The sequence below is a fragment of the Melospiza georgiana genome, chromosome 4 (genome assembly GCF_028018845.1).
Source record: "Melospiza georgiana isolate bMelGeo1 chromosome 4, bMelGeo1.pri, whole genome shotgun sequence".
NCBI classification, from domain to species: domain Eukaryota; kingdom Metazoa; phylum Chordata; class Aves; order Passeriformes; family Passerellidae; genus Melospiza; species Melospiza georgiana.
In genome coordinates this window covers 58,302,765-58,321,611 of record NC_080433.1, presented here as the reverse complement: position 1 = coordinate 58,321,611, position 18,847 = coordinate 58,302,765, and the positions used below count along the sequence as shown (strand labels likewise).

Here is an 18,847-nt window from a genome sequence, read left to right as displayed (position 1 = left end):
AAGCTCCCACACGACAGCCACACTCTTTCAGCCTAACACAGGGCTGAAGTAAAATCTTTATTTCAAAGGGAAAGCATATTTTTTAATAGTGGAAAGAAGAAGGAAGGAAAAAATAGGCATAAACCCCATCTTTCTGATCAGTGTTGCTGCATTAAAGGGCCAGGGAAAAAAAAGGAAATTTGTGAAACCATTTCAGTCAGAAATATTTTTTTTTACAAATGTACAGGACACATTAATCTGAGGAGTTGAGGTTCTTTTATTTTACACCTAATACAATTCAAATTTAAAGGATTACTTGCACAAAAAAATAAACACATTTGGTATAAAAATTTATCGTCACTTTAACACCTTTTTTTCTTCTTATGGCCCCCGCCTTCTCTGGAGCAGAAACATAGAAAGACTAATGGCACAAGTTTGTTGTATTCTACAGCATTTTTGTCTTTACATACTCAAGTACCCTAAAGGACAACAGCCCGCTGTATACAAGAACCATTTTCTTCAGCCTGCTGAATTAAGTTTCATAAAGAACCAAAGCTATAAAGGCATTTTAAAAACCACTGTCTCTTTTTCCTTTCAGAAGCACTGACTTTTTGCACTATTAATATACATAGTGTTACGTAACAGCTCTTGAGTACAGTACATGCAGCAGAATATATCTGTTGTATATAAAACATACATTTAAAATCTTGACTTATCGGAATTTTTGGAAGATTGAGTATTTGTAGAATGCCCACTGCTTAGAGAAAATGGTTTGATAGTACAAATATCTGCATATGCTGGCCACTGGAACAATCCAAGGCTCACTGGAATAGTATCTGTAGCACATCAAGGTGCATAAATAATTTACCTACAATATTAAAACACGACTTAGCAAAACCAATAGTTCAAGATCTTATGACTGGGGGCTGGAACTAGAAGATCTTTACGGTCCCTTCCAACCTTACCATTCTATGATTGCTATGTTACTCTTCAGTGGTTGCAAGGAAGTGTGCTGAGAGTTGCCCCTCCCCTCCCAAGTCCTTTATAAAACCTTTATTATGCAATATTTTTCCAGATGAACAAACTTATTTATGTCTACTGCCTCTTCTCTTCATTGCAGCTGTACATTGTGGACAGTACCATTTCCCTTTTGGTGCTTCTGTCAGTCCAACACATCCATAGTGGAACCACTCAATAGGGCACTATAAAAAGAGTTAAAAGAGAGGGTTTGTGAATTGGGTTTTTTTTCAAAATGAGTATCACAAATACAATTCTATGAAAATGGAACATGAGTGAAAAGTTTAGATTTGGCATTTCACACCAGCTACAGGACAAAACAAGGAGAGGGGAAGATCTGCAACATACATTCAGTACACTAAGAAAAATGATAAAAATTATAGGAATCATATATGGACTCAGATTACACAGCAGAATAAGTATGCTGTGCTTTGAAATACTTAATTTGACAAAGAAATCTTACCACTTACTTCTGTTTAAATGTAGTTATCTCAGTAAATACATTATGATATTCAACTGTTCTTTGAAAACTTTTTTGTTCGAAAAGGACAACTCTTATCAGTAGTGAAATAGCTGAAAATTCACAGAAATAAAGGGTATTTTGAAGCAGGGCATTTTTGAACCTAGCAAAGGCTGCCAGTTTCTAAAAGAATCTAAGCCATGTGGAGACATGAGAAGTTTCCTGAAGGATGGTTCAAATCATACGCGCTTTACTCTAAAAAACTCTGCTCAAAAACAAACTCTAAAAAAAAGCAACTCCTACATGCAATAGTTATATGCATAAGCCTCTCATGAACCTTCTGAACTTTGTTACTTACATCTTGGTTATCACAGCCTACCATTTCACCATAGGACACCTAGTAAAATAAGAAAAAAAAAAACGTTAGCAATTACATTTTGAAAGAGCCCAACATTCAAATTTCTTCCTTTGAGGAGTTCTTCCATTAATAGCAGTAACAACATCTTCATTTTACTTTTGTTACACAACCCAAACACCATCATGTTCATAGTGAATTGATTTTTCAAAACTGTTTATGCAAACCAAGATACATGTGCATATTTCAGATTGGATAAGAAACTAAATTCACTGCAAATCCTCTCAATTTTTAAAAAATTTGATTATTCCTGAAGTCTCCACTACAAGATTTAAAACTCTCCAAGGATATCACATCACTTAAAAAACTGACTATTTTTAGCTTAACAGTACATTCTTCACACCACCAGTAAGTAAATAAAAACAGATCAGAAGTTCAAGAGTAAAAATATAGTTTTTTCAAAATTAGCATTCAGAGAATGAAGTTCAGCTACATCAAAACAGCAGCTGTAGTTGTATTTCAATCTGGAGGCCATCCTTACCTGATTGCAAATACAGTAACGTGGCTCATTTGGATCATAGGTCCAATCAACCTGGCTGTTAGAATCAGACTCTGGTATTACTGCTGTTTGCTGAGACAGTTCTTGTGCCAGCGCAGATGAAGAAGAACATGATGATAGAGAGGAAGAAGATGATGATGATGAGGACTGCTGACTTGAGGATTTGTTGTTGTTTCTAAGGAAGAGTAAAAAGAAAAAAGGAAAAAAAAGTGCATAGATGATTTATTTTCTGCCAAGTTAAAGAATCACTAAACAAGTACTTTGTTGACTCTGAACTGCTGCAGTATGTAAATCCCAAAGCTATCATTCACCATCACATTTCATTCAACCACTGGAATGCACCCACTGTATGCCCTTGGAAAAGGAAACAAGTCATACCAACTTACAAGTGCAGGATGTGCTGCTCTGATCAATGGAATTCAACAGCTCTAAACTGTCTAGTGGCTTTAACAAATGGTCTTCTTCACAAAGTTTTCCCTCAATAGTTTTGGTGTCAAGTCCTTATAAAAATTGTTACCAATAAAACAGGAATTTACATATAAATAATGTCATATGTCATGTACAATAGATAACTGTTTTGAAGATGTCTGACTCTCTGTTAATCTCCACTCAAGCATCAGCAATCACTCCATAGGAATGGTGCCAGAATAAAATTTCTCTGCTTTTGCTTATAGGTCAGACCTGACACCCAAGATATTCATAGATGAAAAATGCTTCTCAAACAGCATTATTAACTGAGTTGTGAACACACACAAATTTGAATGAAGAAAAAGCTCAAGACAATTTAAAAGGATGGGTATTTTGAGATAAATTCTTTCAAGTACAAGTTCTGATTGTTGAATGTGTTGTGACATTGAGTTGTTAAAAATGTTTTAAAACTTCATTCAGAAATGAAATTCATTCCCTGTTCTACACGGTCAGTCATTAGAAAGTGTCATGTTTACTTGGCATCAGACATCTCCAGGTTATTTCAAAACCATCTACAAACCATTGCACAGTAATTCCTAACAATTGCTGTTAGATCAATCCTCTCCAAAACATGGAAAAGTGAGGGAAGAAACTTGATTGTATCTCAGATAAAAACGCAGATCAATAAAGTTTGCTTGAAGAAAAAGAAGTGGGAGAACTAAAGAACACAGCGCTGCAAAAAAAAATGGCCAAGAGGCAGTAACCACCTTCTGCTGATTCCCCCCCAACAGATATTAAATACAATGTATTCTATTACAGCCCATGACCTTTTAAAAAAAAAAAAGCTCATCTGCCTTCAAATTTATAATTACAGTCAACAATAAGAAAACCTACTTGCTTTTTCTGCCACTTCGTGAATCTGTGGTTGATGAACTTAACGTCTGAGTTAAGGTAGATGCCAGAGCTGATGATGAATATCCAGCTGAATCTCTGGACAATGAAAATTCTCTTCCAAGCTGAAAATCATTGTTCTTAAATGCTTCATAGCTGGCTTTTAGACTGGATGTTCGTCTTCCCTCCTTCATCTAAAAGGAATGCTGATGTTGTATCAGATTACACAGTAAAGGTGCTACATAAGGCTGCTAACTGCTAATGATATGCACAGGTTCACTCGTTACCTTGTTAATGAAATTATGTACAGAAAGCACTGAAATGTGTGAGAACATCTTCCAGGAAAAGTCAGAAAACAAGCTGACCCTGTAGGCTAGCTAAACAGGATGAAACTGTCGCATAATAATAAAATTCTAATATAAGAACTGAATCACACCAGCTGAAAGCGATCATGGGAATTCAGATTAAAAAAAAAAAAACAAAACCAGTCACTAGCCTTTCTTCTTAATCATAAGCAGATGGCAGAATGACAAGAACAGTTTGACATTACCTGTGCCGTGGCTTGCACTGCTTGAGCTGCTGCCATGGTAATTGCACCGGCCCCGGATCCTGAAGATAATGAGCCCAGGTTATATGATGCCAATGGTTGAGAAGAGTTTGTATTGTATGCATTGTTTGAAGAGGATGATGAATTACTGTTTCGACACCCTTGATGAACAGAACACATTTATGAAATTCAAAATGAAACTAAATTCCTTTGCATTTTAAGAAGAGTTATATGATAGCCAGTGAAAGAGTAGGAACTCCGTTTATGCATCAGAGCAGTCTAATCATTTGGAAAAAAGGTTTTAAAAGTAATTAGACACAGCCAGTATTTGTTTATGGGGGGGGGGGGGGGGGAAGAGAAGTAGAGAAGTTTGTTCCCTTTCTCCTCATGTGCAAGGAGTCCTTTTACAAAGACAGCTCTCACTATGATGCTCAGCTATCGAAGAACAGATACAGCTGCCATACCTATGCCTATATTGAAACAATTCTCACTACTATAATCATCAAGAAGAAGGTAAGAATGATTACACACCTATACTGTTTCTGAAGTAAAACTTCCAACAATCTTTACTCTAAAAACTACAAATCAGTTTTAATGCAAAACAATTTCTGGGGTCATCTGCAGAATGACAGCTGCTCAAATATAGCTACATTTTATTTGCAGCCTCAAGTGAAGTTTCTTCAAAAGAAAACTGAAATAGACAGGACTGAAATTACTTAAAACTGACTTAAAACATGACTGAGGTATCTGATTTACTATATAACTCCTTAGTCCTTAATTTTCAGAAAAGAAACCATGAAACACCTTAATATTGAGAATAGGCAGAAAGGTTTAGGTTTTTTTAGTCACTATATACAAAAAGACTTTTATTTTGACATAGACAACACATGAAAAAATTTATTTTCAGACCAACTCTTAGAAAAAGATGTGAAAATTCTTTTCCCTTACTTTGGAAACTGTGGTATGCATTTTCTTCCCAAAAATAATGCATTCATCTCTTATATTTGTACTACTAGCTGAATGAAACTGTACTGTTATCTTCTTCAAAGTGTAAATAAAAAGAAACAGCCATCATACCACTGTTAAATGACAACAAAGCAGACACACTTCATGGAAGACACAGATGACTAAGAATGCCTGTAATTTCTCATGTTTCAAGTGACTGAAAATCCCAGGGAAAGGGGTATCAGTCTCTGATTGAGGACTGGCTGAATGACAGATCCCAGAAGGTCTTTATTGATGGCACAGGGTCTAGAAATTCCACAAAGGAAAGTGCAGTGCACCTGGAGAGGAACAACCCCAAGCAACAGCAGAGGCTGTGGGCTGACCTGCTGAAAAGCCACCCTGTGGAGAAGGACCTCAGGGTCCTGGTGAACAACAAACTGTCCCTGAGCCAGCAGTGTTCTCTGGGGGCCAAGAAGGCCAATGGTGTCCTGGGGAGCATCAGGAAAAGCATGGCCAGAAGGTTGAGGGAGGTGATCCTGACCCTCACTCAGCCCTAGCAAAGCTGCATCTGGAGTGCTGTGTCCTGTTCTGGGCTCCTCAGTACAGAGACATGGAGCTCCTGCAGTGGGTCCAGTGGAGTGAAGAAAAGGTGATTAAGGTACTGGAGCACCTCCCTTATGAGGAAAGGCTGAGGGAGCTGGGCCTGTTCAGCCTCGAGAAGAGATGACTGAGAGGGGACCCCATCACTGTCTGTGAGCATCTCAAGGGAAGGTGTCAAGGGGATGGAGCCAGGCTCTGTGTGGGGGTGCCAAGCAATAGGACAAGAGGCAAAAGGCAGGACCTCGTGCACAGGAAGCTCCACCTGAATATAAGGAAGAACTTCTGTACTGTGCAGGTGGCTACACACAGGACAGGTTGCATAGGAACAGGCTGTCCAGAGAGGCTGTGGAGTCTCCCTCACTGGAAATATTCAACAACTGTCTGGACACAACCCTGTGCCATGTGCTCTGGGATGGCCCTGCTGGAGCAGGGAGGCTGCACCCGATGACCCACTGGGGTCCCTTTCAACCTTACCTATTCCATGATTCTGTGATTTCAGAAGACTAATTCACAAACATAATTAAGTTTCTCTTCTGACTAAAAAGCAATGAAATGAAAGACAATTAGGATTACCTGGTGTGTTTTCTTTAGAAGCATCTGATGTCAGGGTAGATAGAAGAGCTTCAGATTTAAACTTCTTTTCAGGAACATGATCTGTTGTACTATGGTGAGATGGATTGTGTTTCCTTTCTAAATGAAATAAATTAAAAGAAATTTAAAATCTATTCAGCTCGAAAGTCAAATTATGCTAGTACTTTCAACTAATTCCCACCAGCAAAACCTATTTTATTCTTGCACTTCTTAACAGATACGATTAGTGTTTATTATGCTTTGTTTTCTCCTTGCAATGATGGAGGAGAAAAACGTTCTGAACCATCTTTTTCCTCATACTTCTCAACAAAAAAAACCCCAAAGGAAACATAAAGAGTGGCCATGTTTTTAAGTTTCAAATACTTACTCTCTACTGGAGTGTGAGAATGGGAGTGATGGTTATTCACAGGCTGTGCTGGTGTATCCAGCTCCAGAGACCCTAAGAGGGAGGTAAGAATGACATGAAAATTGAGAGTTGGCACTTGTTTAACTTTTACATACTAAAGGATTGTTAAAATATTAACCAATTCACAATGCAGTTATATTTATTTTAATCAGAAGAATTTTTGCTGGCGTTGAAACCATTTCTACAGTACAACCACGAACCAGTGAGATTAGTTCTCAAATAAAAACTGGTGACTGCTACTATCTTGTTGAAATCAAGAGCTTAAAATCAAGACAAATAAGAAGAACCAAGAACATTATTGCCCTCACCAAGCCACTTAATCAAATGAGTTGCAGAATGGCTGCACCAAAAGTACTGACCATCTACACCAGTAAAAACTGAAGACTGAACAATATAAACTGTATAAACAAGGCATCTTGTTCCACTGAGTGTACCTTGTCACATTCAGTCAAAACTCAAGAAAATAGCAGTTTCATCTTTAAAGAAGATTTAACATTCAAATGAAAGGGCTGCAGATCATCATCCAGATTTTCTTAACATCCAAAATACACAGAGCAACAATACAAATAAAAACAAAACAAAAAACCCCCACAAAACCAACAAACAACAACAAATCCCACCCCCATCCTCCCCCCCCCCAAAGGAAAAAGTCAGACAGGCATAAATCCAAGTATATGTCTAACAATAATACTTCTTGTAAGATGAGGCTAATTAATCACAGCATAGGAGAGACTTTGGCTATAAATTTGGAACAATATACAGTATTTTGTTCTCCGATCTCTAATAAAAAGATCTTTAAGTAGCTGCAATACCTACCAACTTACATTTACACAGAAGACAAAACAAGAAAGCAATTCACATTCATTTTTCAAAATCTGTATCCTCAGCATTTCTTTACCTCCTCCAGTGCTTTCAAAAAGCACTGAAATACATGAGTAATACATAAATATTACAAAAGTTTAGTATAATTATTCTAGAAGAGGATCAAAGCATAAGGAGCTATTTTGGCTGACAGAACTTCAATCACGTTATGAACTTGCCCAAAGGCTGCCCTCTGGTGGGACTTCAACCTTATGTATTTACTTACTCTGAAAGCTAAAAATGTTAAGTCTTCTACTTTTAGCTTTATTTAAAAACAAACAAGGAAAAAAAATCCTCAGACCAAACAAACCTGAAAGATGCAACATGCAGTACAGTGCTTCTCTGTTTTGATTTCTTGAAATCCTATCTAGCAACCTCTCCAAACATGTGGTTCTACAGAAGGTAGCACTGCATCCTAAAACCAACTGGGATTTAAACTAAAGTAAACTAGTCTTTTTCTGTAATTGCTAGTTAATGAACAGCATTTAATTTAGAGTCTTCTTATATTGTGCCTGTTATTTTTAATAGCAATTACAAATAAAATAGCCCCAAACTCTCAGCTTATACAACTCAGCCACAAAAAGTTCCAAGAAAGAATGCTTGTTCCTAATATCCGCAAGTGACTCAAGTAAATTTTCACTATCTTTGGCTATGAGGACAGCCACTGCCTCCATAATCACAGCAGTTACATCAACTCAGAAATTTATCACATTTGAATTTGATATCTAAATGCTGATACATACAGAAAAGACAGATTCTTCTACACCAAGCTGGCAAAAAAGTTGTAACTTTACATTTTTATTCAAATTCCAAATACCAGCATGGCTGTATTTAACATGCAGGTTTCTTACCTAAAATGCTTTTCCTTCACTGGCCCATTATAGAACAACCCATTCTTGCCCCTTTAAAATAGAAAATCACCAAGTACATGGAACACTAAAATAATGTCCCTCCTTAGTTTGGTGGCAACCAGTTCAAGGAAGAAATGTTACCCTTGCAATTGGGTAGGTGGCATGCTTAGGCCAAAGTACTTGGCTGAATACCTACAACCATTAAAAACAGGTTTAAAGAATTATGTATCTTACTGTAGCAATTCACAAGGACAACAGTTGTGTGAAATTATTCTACTTACTCCAAAGTATTTTGATTTCACTGGTATAAATCGAGGTTGAAACTAACATCTAAGAGTGGGTTAAACTAAAATTTCAAAGGGGGTTAAAACATGGGTGAAAATACTGGCAGCCACTAACAAGTGTTTGATAGTTTAATTCTGGAAATTGACAGAAAGTCTGTCAAGTTCTTAAAGAAAAACATGCATACTTACGTCTCTCTAATATTTCTGTAATTCCAGCATTATCTGCTTCAAGTTCCATTTTAAATTTAGCAAGTTCCTGGTCCAATTTTCTCAAGTGACGGTCTACCTGTTGTTAGATAAAGCAAAAATAAATAGCATCCAGTTCTGGAACATGAATATCTACATCCTTCATCTCAGGCTTGCTAAGTATTTCCCTTCCAGCAATTTTGTGCCATGCAGCACTAAGCACAATAATGCACAGAAGGGATCTTCTTGGTTACCTCCATTTATCTCACTCAGAAGAGACACTGTTGTTAACACCAAAATAGCACAGGGAAAGCTCCAAGACACTTCTTTTCAGAAATAAAGATGAAGAAGACTTGGAGGTGCTCTAGTTATGCTAACTTAGAAGGGAAGAAAAAGAACAGTACGTGACATGGACTTTAGTAGAAACTGGGCTGCTTTGGGGAAATTGCAAGTTCTGAACTGAAACCTGTGTGCAATTTGTGTGCCACTATAAGCACCAACAAATTTGTGCTTAGGAGAGGAAATGCACAGGAGTCTCAACTGAAAGTGGAGACTCCTGTGCATTTCAGCAAACTATGACGTGCTGTTGGGTATTAAAAATTAATCCAAAAAAAACCCCAAAAATTCTCAACTCACTATCGTGAAAAGAAAGACTACATTCCAAATGCTTTCTACATCTGTAATCACACAGCAAAATTTACCCATCTTTATTAAAAACTGGGAGGTTTTTCCAGTTATCAGCTAAGCAAAAGAGAAGAGGCAGTTCCAACTTTTCTAGAACAAACTTTTGGCTAGTTGTAATGAAACTAAAGCAGTTGTTTTATGTCTTCTATATTTGAGTGTAGTCTGACTTGCAGGTTCTGTTCTCTTGAGAAATGTAAAATAAATAAACTTTAATCACATGCCATCCCTCTCTGGGTCTGGCCATCCATCCCATTTTTCACCCAATGAAAAATGCCCCTGCCCAAGGTGTGAGCAGCCAGTTCTCCAGGAGAGTTCTGTAGGAAACAGTGTCCAAGGCTTTACTGAAGTCCAGGTAGACAACATCCAGAGCCTTTCCCTCATGTACTAAGCAGGTCACTTCATCACTGAAGATCAGGTCAGCCAAGCAAGACCTGCCTTTCCCAAACCCACTCTGCCTGGGCCTGATCCCTGGGTGTCCTGTTTGTGCTGTGTCATGACACTGAGGATGATCTGCTCCATGACCTTCCCCAGCACTGTCAGGCTGACAGGCCCTTACTGCCCTAGATGCTCTTTCTGACCCTTCTTGTACACAGGCATTACATTGCTGATTTCCAGTCAATTGGGACCTCTGGGAAACACCCAAAAGTGGCTCAATGACTTTTTCAACCATGGGGAGGATCCCATCACAGCCCCAGACTCGTGTGTGTCTCAGTGACACAGCAGGTTGTTGACTCCCTTGAGTTATGGGGACTTCATTCTGCCCCCCACCCACTTGCTGCAGCTCAGGGGGCTGGGTACCCTGAGAACAACTGGGCTTGCTGTTAAATACTGTGCAGCAATGAAGGCATTAAGTATCTCTGCCTTTTCTTCATCCTCCATCACTATGTTTACCTCTCTATCCAGTAAAGGATGAAGATTTTTTCACAGCCCTTATTTTACTGCTGATATATTTTTTAAAATATTTTTTGTCTTTCACAGCAGTAACCAGATAAAGTTTGACTTGGGCTTCGGCCCTTCTAATGTATCTCCTCACACAACCTCATAAAATCCTTGCAATCTTCTCAAGTTGCCTGCCCATTCTTCCCAAGGTGATACACTCTCTTTTTCCCCCCAGATTGAAGCCAAAGCTCTGTATGTAGCCAGGCTGGTCTTCTTCCCTGCTGGCTTCTCTTTTGGCACATGGGGATGGGCTGCTCCTATACATTTAAGATTTCCTTCTTGAAGAATGCCCAGCCTTCCTGGACTCCTCAACACTGCATGACAAAGGATTCTCTCAACCAGTCTCCTAAACAAGCTGAAACCATGCATTAAAATCTTAGGATTTCTAATACTATTTCTCTGATTTATATTTAAGTGACACTTACTACCCAAAATTCTTAAAAGTCAATAAAATATAAAATGTTTCTTTCATCAGCAAAACATCTGTATGCAGACAACATAAAAGTACAGCACACTGCAGCATGACTGCAGTGCTTATCAAAATGCTTAGAATTTCCCAGGGCATAAATTTAGGTAATTCACCACAACTCTTGTGTCCACTTACCAGATCATATATTTGATTAGCCAGTTGCACTTTTTCATCTGCATCTTCCAAAGCTTTATAATAATCCTGTTATGAAGAGAATTAAAAAAAAAATTAATGTAACAGAATTAATTTCAGTAAGTTTAAGCTGCTCTTATGAAGCATAAAATATAAGTCAAAAGGACAAATTTAAGTCAGTTTTCAGAAAGACTGAAATTTTTCTGTAAACAACAATCATCTGCATTTTAAATGAGATATATAAATCAAATTATTTTCCCTGTGTTAAAAAAAGCCACATTACAAGAAGGAGACACTTCCTACTGCAAGAAATCCTACAAGAAATTAAACAATCTTGGATTTATTTTATATTACACAGCATCATGTTACGGACTTAAAATAAGAGCATGTCTTTTATTTCAGGACCACCACAAATCCTACTGCTCTTCAAAATGATGCTGAAGTACTCTGTGGGGAAGCCTTTCCAGCATTCTAGTTAAACAGAGATAATATTGTATATAATTTAAATTGCTTTAAAATAAATTTCTCTAACTCATGAGTGCATTCTACGTAATTTGACTAAAACAATCTAGAAGTCTCCTCTAATCTATGAAAATTCAGACAAAAGTTTAAAAAAGGTGTGTTTTCAAATGCTTGTACTTTAGAGTTGAACAGATTTTACTGCCTTTTAATTCTCAATTTCCACTGAATAGTAACTTCTGTGAAAACTACTGAAGTTTTGATTCAACAAAAGTCAACAACAATTTTTCATTTGTTCCAGTGGAGTCAGAGCTCTGACCTTTTTCTTTTTCAGAAATTAAAAACCTATTTGCATTAATTAAAGATGAAAACAACCCTTACCCAAATTAGGGGCTGAAGTAGCCACTGTAGGAGACTACAAAGGGGTTTCTCCTGACAAAATGATGGGCTACATTGCTAAAAATACCATCACCAATGCTCAAGTATTGAAGGATAACACAGAACACATTCATATTCATGTTCTTACTCCCCCCTCTCTCAAGCTAAACAGACCATATGTATAATGTGTAGAAGGACATTGGCAGAAAATCACAGGAAATGCTGAATCTAAGCTTGAAAAATATCCTCTAAAAGAAAGCACATTAACTTGGGCAACTTCACGTCACACAAATAAAAACAAGAAAATCTGAGCTCCAAATTTAGGAGCTCAGGCTTCCTCACTATTTCAATTACATGTTTTTTAAATGCTAGCAAGTGCTCTGTAAAACTTCAGAGAAATTCTTGATCAAAGAATCCTTCCACTCACTTTCCTCCTCCATGGTAGTTCCATCCACCTCTATGAAAGCCCAAGGGAAGGCACAGTTCTCAACACTTAAATCTCCCATCAATCATAAACTATTTATTCCTAAGGTTGTCTTAGTTTGCAAAAGAAAAATCTGACCCACTCTTATGATATCCTTACTTTTTTGATTGATGTCATTTGTTCTTCTCTCCATTCAGGTTTGTTTTTCTTTGCATTCATAAAAAATTCATTTACCCTCTGCTCAAGCTGATCCATTGCATCTGTAGCATAGGGAAAGATTGAGACAAATGTTATTTTCTCATGTACATAAACATTAGAAAATAAGGGGAAATTTTTTTCTCAAACAAACTTGACAGGACTGAGGTGCAAACTATTAGAGAAGAAAAAAAAGGAAAAACCAAAACAACCAAGCAACAGTGGACAGCGGAGGGAAATATTTACCTTAATTTCCAAGAAGCAGAATTGCATTCTGGTAGGATTCTCATCAAGGTTCTTGTGCTCTCCAGCATGGGACAGGCAGGACTCCAAGTTCTAAAGGTTTTTTGTCCCTAAGAGCAGTGGTAGTGACTTAAAGCACGACCCAAACTCCTCACCCAGGGCTCTAGACTGCTGACTTTGGAACATTCTAGCCAGTTACAAACTGAGCAGGAAACAAAATGTTCTCCTAAGAGAAACAGTCAAATACAAAACCAAATAATTGAAAAAAATTAGTGTCTCAAAAAGGTAGACCAACTGAAGAGCAAGCCCTGCCTTTAAGTCCAGGGCCTCTCCACAGTTTGCTAGGAAGTGTCAGGGCAAATTGAAAGCACTCACAAATTATTCCCTCCACCCCCAGAGGAGTAAATGCACTGATGAACTATTATTTGGACAGGATTCTCACTTTCATGAAGTTGAGAAATATCATAAGGGGGAAAAAATAAAACCACCCATTTTCTAACATTAACTGTCCCTAGAAAGGAAAATGTCAACCACAAGGTATTTTTTTTCATTGTTTATTGAGATAAGAACAGGGATTCCCTTCCCTTTCCCCTCCACCCTTCTCCCACTGAGTTTACTATTTCAACAGCTGGACACTTTTGCACTCAACAGCTTGCACATTTCCAAAAACATGCAGCTGCCTCAGTCAAACGAGCTTGGACAGCCTTGCTAGTGCCAGGATAGTAACAGTACTTAAGTCTTTTTCCCAGCATTCTCAGTGACATTTTGCCCAGCTATCAGTTTTAAATTAAATGTGACAATGCACAAATCACCTACAAACTTCAGGCTCTGGGTGCAAAACACCTAAGAAACTTTCCAGAAACCACCAGTAAAACTGGATCACATCTTGCCAAAACAAAATGCAAATTAATTAATTAGTTCAAGAAGCTCATTAAACCCTAAGTACGATTTACTCTGAAAATCCAAGAGGCCAAGGGTCTTCCCAACTCTCTGAAAATTCACAGCTAGAACTGTTTATATAAATATCCAAAAATCATTCATACTCAATGATTGAAAATATTAATCAATTTTCTTTATACTGGGAACATTCAGGAACAAAACCAAGAGGAATCTAACAACTGACTGGACAGAGCACTATTAATCCCAAGCCATTACAGTTGGGACATAAGTTCACATCAACTTTATTTAGACCCAGACAAAGTAGTCAAACAGCTCTGGAGTACAACAGGCTAAAGCTGGAGAACCTGAACCGTGAGCATTTTCCACTTGCACCATGTAGAGAATATTAAGAAGCCTGAGAGGCAAGCAAGAAGCACACACTTTATATGGACGCTTCTAAAATCTTTGTTCTTTGAGAAAATGGCTCTAACTTCGTCCAAAACGCCAACAGACAAAATATTCTATCTCCTATCCTCTATCTCCACAAACACTTTAAGCGTTATTCCAGTGCCTACATAAAGAAGAAAAGATTTAGAAAGTATCTCCCCTCTTCAATTTTAATCAAGGACTTGTTACCAGTTTGTGTGAACCTGCCTAGGGGAAAATATCCACAGAAACTTGGTCTCTCCTGAAGGAGCAGAAAAGGCAAAGGCGAGTTCAGGTCAGATCTATCAAATCAGATGGAAAGTTCTCTCTGCTACACTCGACTTCATCCATTTTTTCTTGTGATACTATATTCTGAGATACTCATTTCTTAGATCAAATTTCCCAAGAGAGTTGCCAAAACTGCTAAGAGAACAGAGTCCTTTTTCCAGATACTGACATTTTACCATGATTTTAACTTAATCAGAAAAACATATTTTATGCTTCATGTGGAGCTCAGTTAAAGCTCAAGAGTCAAGTCCCAATTCAGACAATCTTTGCTTTTTCCACAGCAATCTTATCAGAATATAGAGCAGACAGACCCAGTTTATTGTTTCTTCCAACTACAAACAGCAGGAGCTGGCTCATTAGGAGGCAGTGTTGTCCAAACAGGACAGAATACAAAGTCAACCATGACACTAAAGCGGAGCAGCAGAGATATCTCTGAATTACAAATCATGTAGATTTCTGGGACAGCATCACTCATCAAAGTACTGCTTTCAAGTACTTCTGACACACCAAACAACCTCCAGGTTTGCATGTGGTGTTCATCATGCAGTTGGGCAAGTGATGCTGAAGAGGTGCTAGTCCAGAAGTTTCATAAATGTCTGGATACCCTGCCAGTCATGGCACAGCAATCATTGAAGTACCAAGGTCTGAGAAAATTTTTCTCTGCACCTAAGGTTGGTCCTAGTATGCAATATTCACTGTCATTTACTACTTCCAGTAATACAACATGGAATGCTATTTGTAATTTTCAGTTAAAGCAGAGGAAATTACAATCTGCTGTCTTGGCCCTGCTAGCTGCCTCAAGTTCTCAAACACACCCCAAAAAAAAATCCCCACTATTTTCTTTGTCTTCTTATGGAACAGAAGTAAAATCTGTGAACTTATTCCAAACTATCCAAGTCAGGGCTCACTTCCCCTCATGATACTGCCTGGTGATAGTGACTTCAGAGGTGCTATGTCCCAGAAGGAGCCATGACAGCCACTGAAGTAAATATCCAATGGAAAGCACATTAAAGTATTACAGAACTGTTCCCACTTATTGCTGCATTTTGTATTCCTATACAGTGTTCCCTTGTTATTTCAATCTCTGCTCTTTCTCTCCTTCCCCTTTACAATAACCTGGCCCTTCCATATTGATGATTGCTCTCATCTTTTGTGCAGTAGCAGTTTCACTAATGAATACTTTTGAGTCACAGTTATAGATAACTATATTAATTGTGTTAAATGACTGCAACAGCTACCCAAAGTTACATGACACCTAAGTCCCAGATGTGATTGCATTAGATAAGATGAAATGGCAATGCAGCCTGAAAACAGCCTAAGGCAGCGCATTACATTAGGATGTAAGCAGAGATAGCGATCTACAAAGAAACTTGAAGTGTATTTATATTTTGTATAAAATACATATTTATACAAAAGTAGGCATTTGTATAAAATATAATTTGTATAAAACTGAAAGTATATTTGTTTGCATGTCAGCTAGGGCACAAAGGGCCGAGCAAATGGCACCTTCCCATGTTATTATCAGGGAGCTGGCTGGAAAGTTTCAGGGAGAGCATGCCGCTGCCTGCTGGAAGGAGTGGGACATAACTCATGTTCCAAGCCACCATCACTGCTCTTAGGGATCAAAAACCTAAAGAGTTTGGGACGTGCCACGGAAGATGCCTTTGGGAGCAGCACAAGCGCGGGCAGGCAGCTCCGCTCGGGCGGGCGGGGGCGCGGGGCGGGCCGGGGGCTGCCGCGACAGCGCCGGGGGCGTGCGCCGCGCCCCGCCCCTCGCCTCAGCGCCCGGCTCGGCTCCCTCCGCCCGCGGGCGACGACGAGACGCCCCCGGGCCGAGCGGCGCTGCCGGAGAGCCGCGGCACGGCTGGCAGGGGGTGCGACTGCCCCGGGGCAGCGCGGGAGAGCGGGCGGAGCTGCTGCCGCGGGCCGGAGCGGCGCCGCTTCGCCTCCTTCCTTCCTTCTTTCCTCGCCGGCTCGGCCTTCCCGGCCGTGCCGCCCCGCGGCGGGGGCGCGGCGGTGGGGCCGGTGCCCGCGGGGCGGAGCGGGGCGGGCGCGCAGGGGGCGGGCGGAGGCGGAGGGGGCGGGACTCACGTACTCTGCACCTGCAGGTCCATCTCGCGCATCTCGGTGAACCTGTCGCGCAGATCCATGGGAAGCTGCTCGATCACTGCGGGGACACGGGGGAGCGGGAGAGAGGGGGGAGGGAGGAGGGAGCCAGTCAGTCACTCGCTGCCGTGGGGGAGGGGGGGCGCCGCCTCCTCGCCGCGGCTTCCCCCGGCTCCCCCGCACCGGCCGTGCCCGGCCGCCCGGCGCCCCCGCCGCGCACACACTCACTCTCCAGATAGTCCTCCAGGTACAGCATGGCGGCGGCCGGGCCCGCGCCCAGGGGCTGCTCGAGAGCGGGCGCGCGTCCCTTCCAATATGGCGCCGCGGCCAACAACACCAGCACCTCGACTCAGCGAAAACAACATTGGCGGCGGACGGCGCTCGCCGCGGCCCCGCCGCGATTGGCTGCTCGCGCCGCTGACGCACACCGCGGCCCGCGCTCTGCCGCGAGGCCTCACGGGAAGCGTAGTCTGTGCTGGGCGAGCTGTGGGAGGCTGCGTGTCCTGCCCTGCGCTGTCGTTCCGGCCGGTTCGCGGTCCGGAGCCATTCCCGCGATCCTGGGAGCATTCCCGCTGTTCGGGGCAGTTCCCGCGCTCCTGGGAGCGTTCCCGCTGTTCGGGGCCGTTCCCGCGCTCCTGGGGGCATTCCCGCCTCACAGGGCCCGCCGCACTCTTGTCCCGGAGCAGCTTTGGGCCCTCCGGAGCGTCCCCGGCGCGACCGCAGCGCCTCAAGTCAGGCGAACGGCGAGGGAAAACTTGCAGCTTCTTGACCAGTCTCGAGGCTTTTGTTGGCCCGTTGATGTTTTAAATGTTCGCAGCCGGCAGTAGTTCATTAAAAGCGTAAGAAACGGCAAAGCTAATGAATTTGCTTCAGTCCGTGACCTGTCACGGCACAAGATAAAAAAGCTGCTCCGTTCAGCGCAGGTCCCAGGCACGAACAGCCTTAGGAGAGTAAAAACGAACGTGGGCTTTGGCATTGCTGCTCAAGAGTGTAACCAAAATTGGCTGACAGCACTGACTGCCATCCAGTTACCGCACTCCTTGCAGTAATTCACTTTCACGTGTTTGGGACTGTTTTTTTTCACACTGTTTCATTCCCCCAAATAGTCTTTTTCATCACTCTTCTATTATTGTTATTGATTGCTTTAAGCAAGGACTGATGCATTTATCCAGACGTGTTTTTTGCCCAGGGAAAGAAAATTTTGGGGCTTGCATGATGCCAGGTGTAAGTATAGGAGCATAAGAATTATGATAGCAGATCAGGTTTGCTTTCCACCGTGCTTTTTTTGTTTCCATGTCTTTATCTGTGCCAGGTGTATCCAAGCAAAAAGGAAACGTATGTTTAAGCCAAGTATCAGTAGAACTTGCGTGGGATGTTTTTGAGGGATAAGACCAATGGAAAGTGGTACTTTTCTCATGTCTGAAGTTCATGTATGGTGAGTAGTTAGTTAAAGATGACTGAATTTTGGGAAGTGAAGCATACATTTTGTAAATAATGTGTTGGATACATATGGTAGAGCAAGCAAGTTGAGGGGTTTTAATTCCTTTGCCATTGAAGATGAAGAATGAAGAAGGTTTAACAATAAACTCTCAATAACTTCAACTTCATGAAAAAAAAATGCTGCATCAGTGTGGTCACTTCCCATACTCACTCCATCATCATCTATGTAGTCTGCACTGCCAACCCAGAAATATCAACTACTCTCAGACATAGAAATGAGAACAGATTTTAGATGGTCATAAGCACAGTTAGCCTTGGTGGAAATAATCTCTTATATTATTGTTTGTACAGATGTCTTTCCTGTAGATCTTCTGACTAGTGTAGGCATAACAGTATTTTTAGAGTTTTGTGTGGGAAATTACTTGGCCCAGTTTGGTATGTAAAACACAAGATTGACCCTTTGTGGGAAGGTAAATGCCTGCACTTACTGAAGTGAAAGGATTTGATGCAGCAAGAGAACTTAATCCATACAAAAGCACAGCAAAGTAATGATATCCTATATTCATTAGGAGAAAAGCTGGGTGTGGGGCTGTGTCTCAGCCGTGCCATCAGTAATGGCATGTGCCCTGTGTCTGGTGGTGAAACAGGAAAATGAAACCAGGCTATGCCAGCAGAATGACCAAGTGCTAGTGGGGCTGGCTGCTTTCTACAAGGTGTGAGTTCCCCCTGTTAATGTGTAGTGGTTTATTGTAATGTGAGAGTCTCTTATAGAAATAGAGACATGCTTAGAAAACTGTTCACTGTCGTGCTTTACAGTAAAGGATGGCAGGGGGTTGTGAGGTAAA

General features: G+C 40.7%; 1 protein-coding gene across 5 annotated transcripts; it reads right to left on the bottom strand.

The window, feature by feature from the left end:
• Positions 1–236: 236 nt before the first annotated feature.
• On the bottom strand, positions 237–16,943 carry ING3 (inhibitor of growth family member 3). 5 transcript variants are annotated; one of them, XM_058023085.1, is made up of 12 exons: positions 16,791–16,943; positions 16,559–16,623; positions 12,585–12,685; positions 11,168–11,233; positions 8,944–9,040; positions 6,720–6,791; positions 6,335–6,451; positions 4,220–4,377; positions 3,673–3,863; positions 2,353–2,545; positions 1,815–1,853; positions 237–1,181 (listed from the first exon to the last, which is right to left on the bottom strand). In XM_058023085.1, exons 1-12 carry the CDS (start codon positions 16,925–16,927, stop codon positions 1,065–1,067), a joined length of 1,353 nt encoding a protein of 450 aa, XP_057879068.1. In that variant the 5' UTR covers positions 16,928–16,943; the 3' UTR covers positions 237–1,064. The 5 variants fall into 5 exon arrangements, with proteins under 5 accessions (XP_057879068.1, XP_057879069.1, XP_057879070.1 ...); XM_058023086.1 differs by having other exon boundaries at positions 4,220–4,278; XM_058023087.1 differs by having other exon boundaries at positions 16,552–16,623; positions 16,791–16,905.
• Between the last annotated feature and the right edge of the window lie 1,904 nt (positions 16,944–18,847).

Bases quoted from the DNA above. Each gene is read 5' to 3' on its own strand.
- ING3 (XM_058023085.1), bottom strand. From the start codon at position 16,927: ATGTTGTTTTCGCTGAGTCGAGGTGCTGGTGTTGTTGGCCGCGGCGCC. The intron at 6,452-6,719 runs GTAAGTATTTGA...TATTTCATTTAG, and splicing joins TTCTCACACTCCAGTAGAGA to AAAGGAAACACAATCCATCT. The intron at 1,854-2,352 runs GTAAGGATGGCC...TTATTTTACTAG, and splicing joins GTTACTGTATTTGCAATCAG to GTGTCCTATGGTGAAATGGT.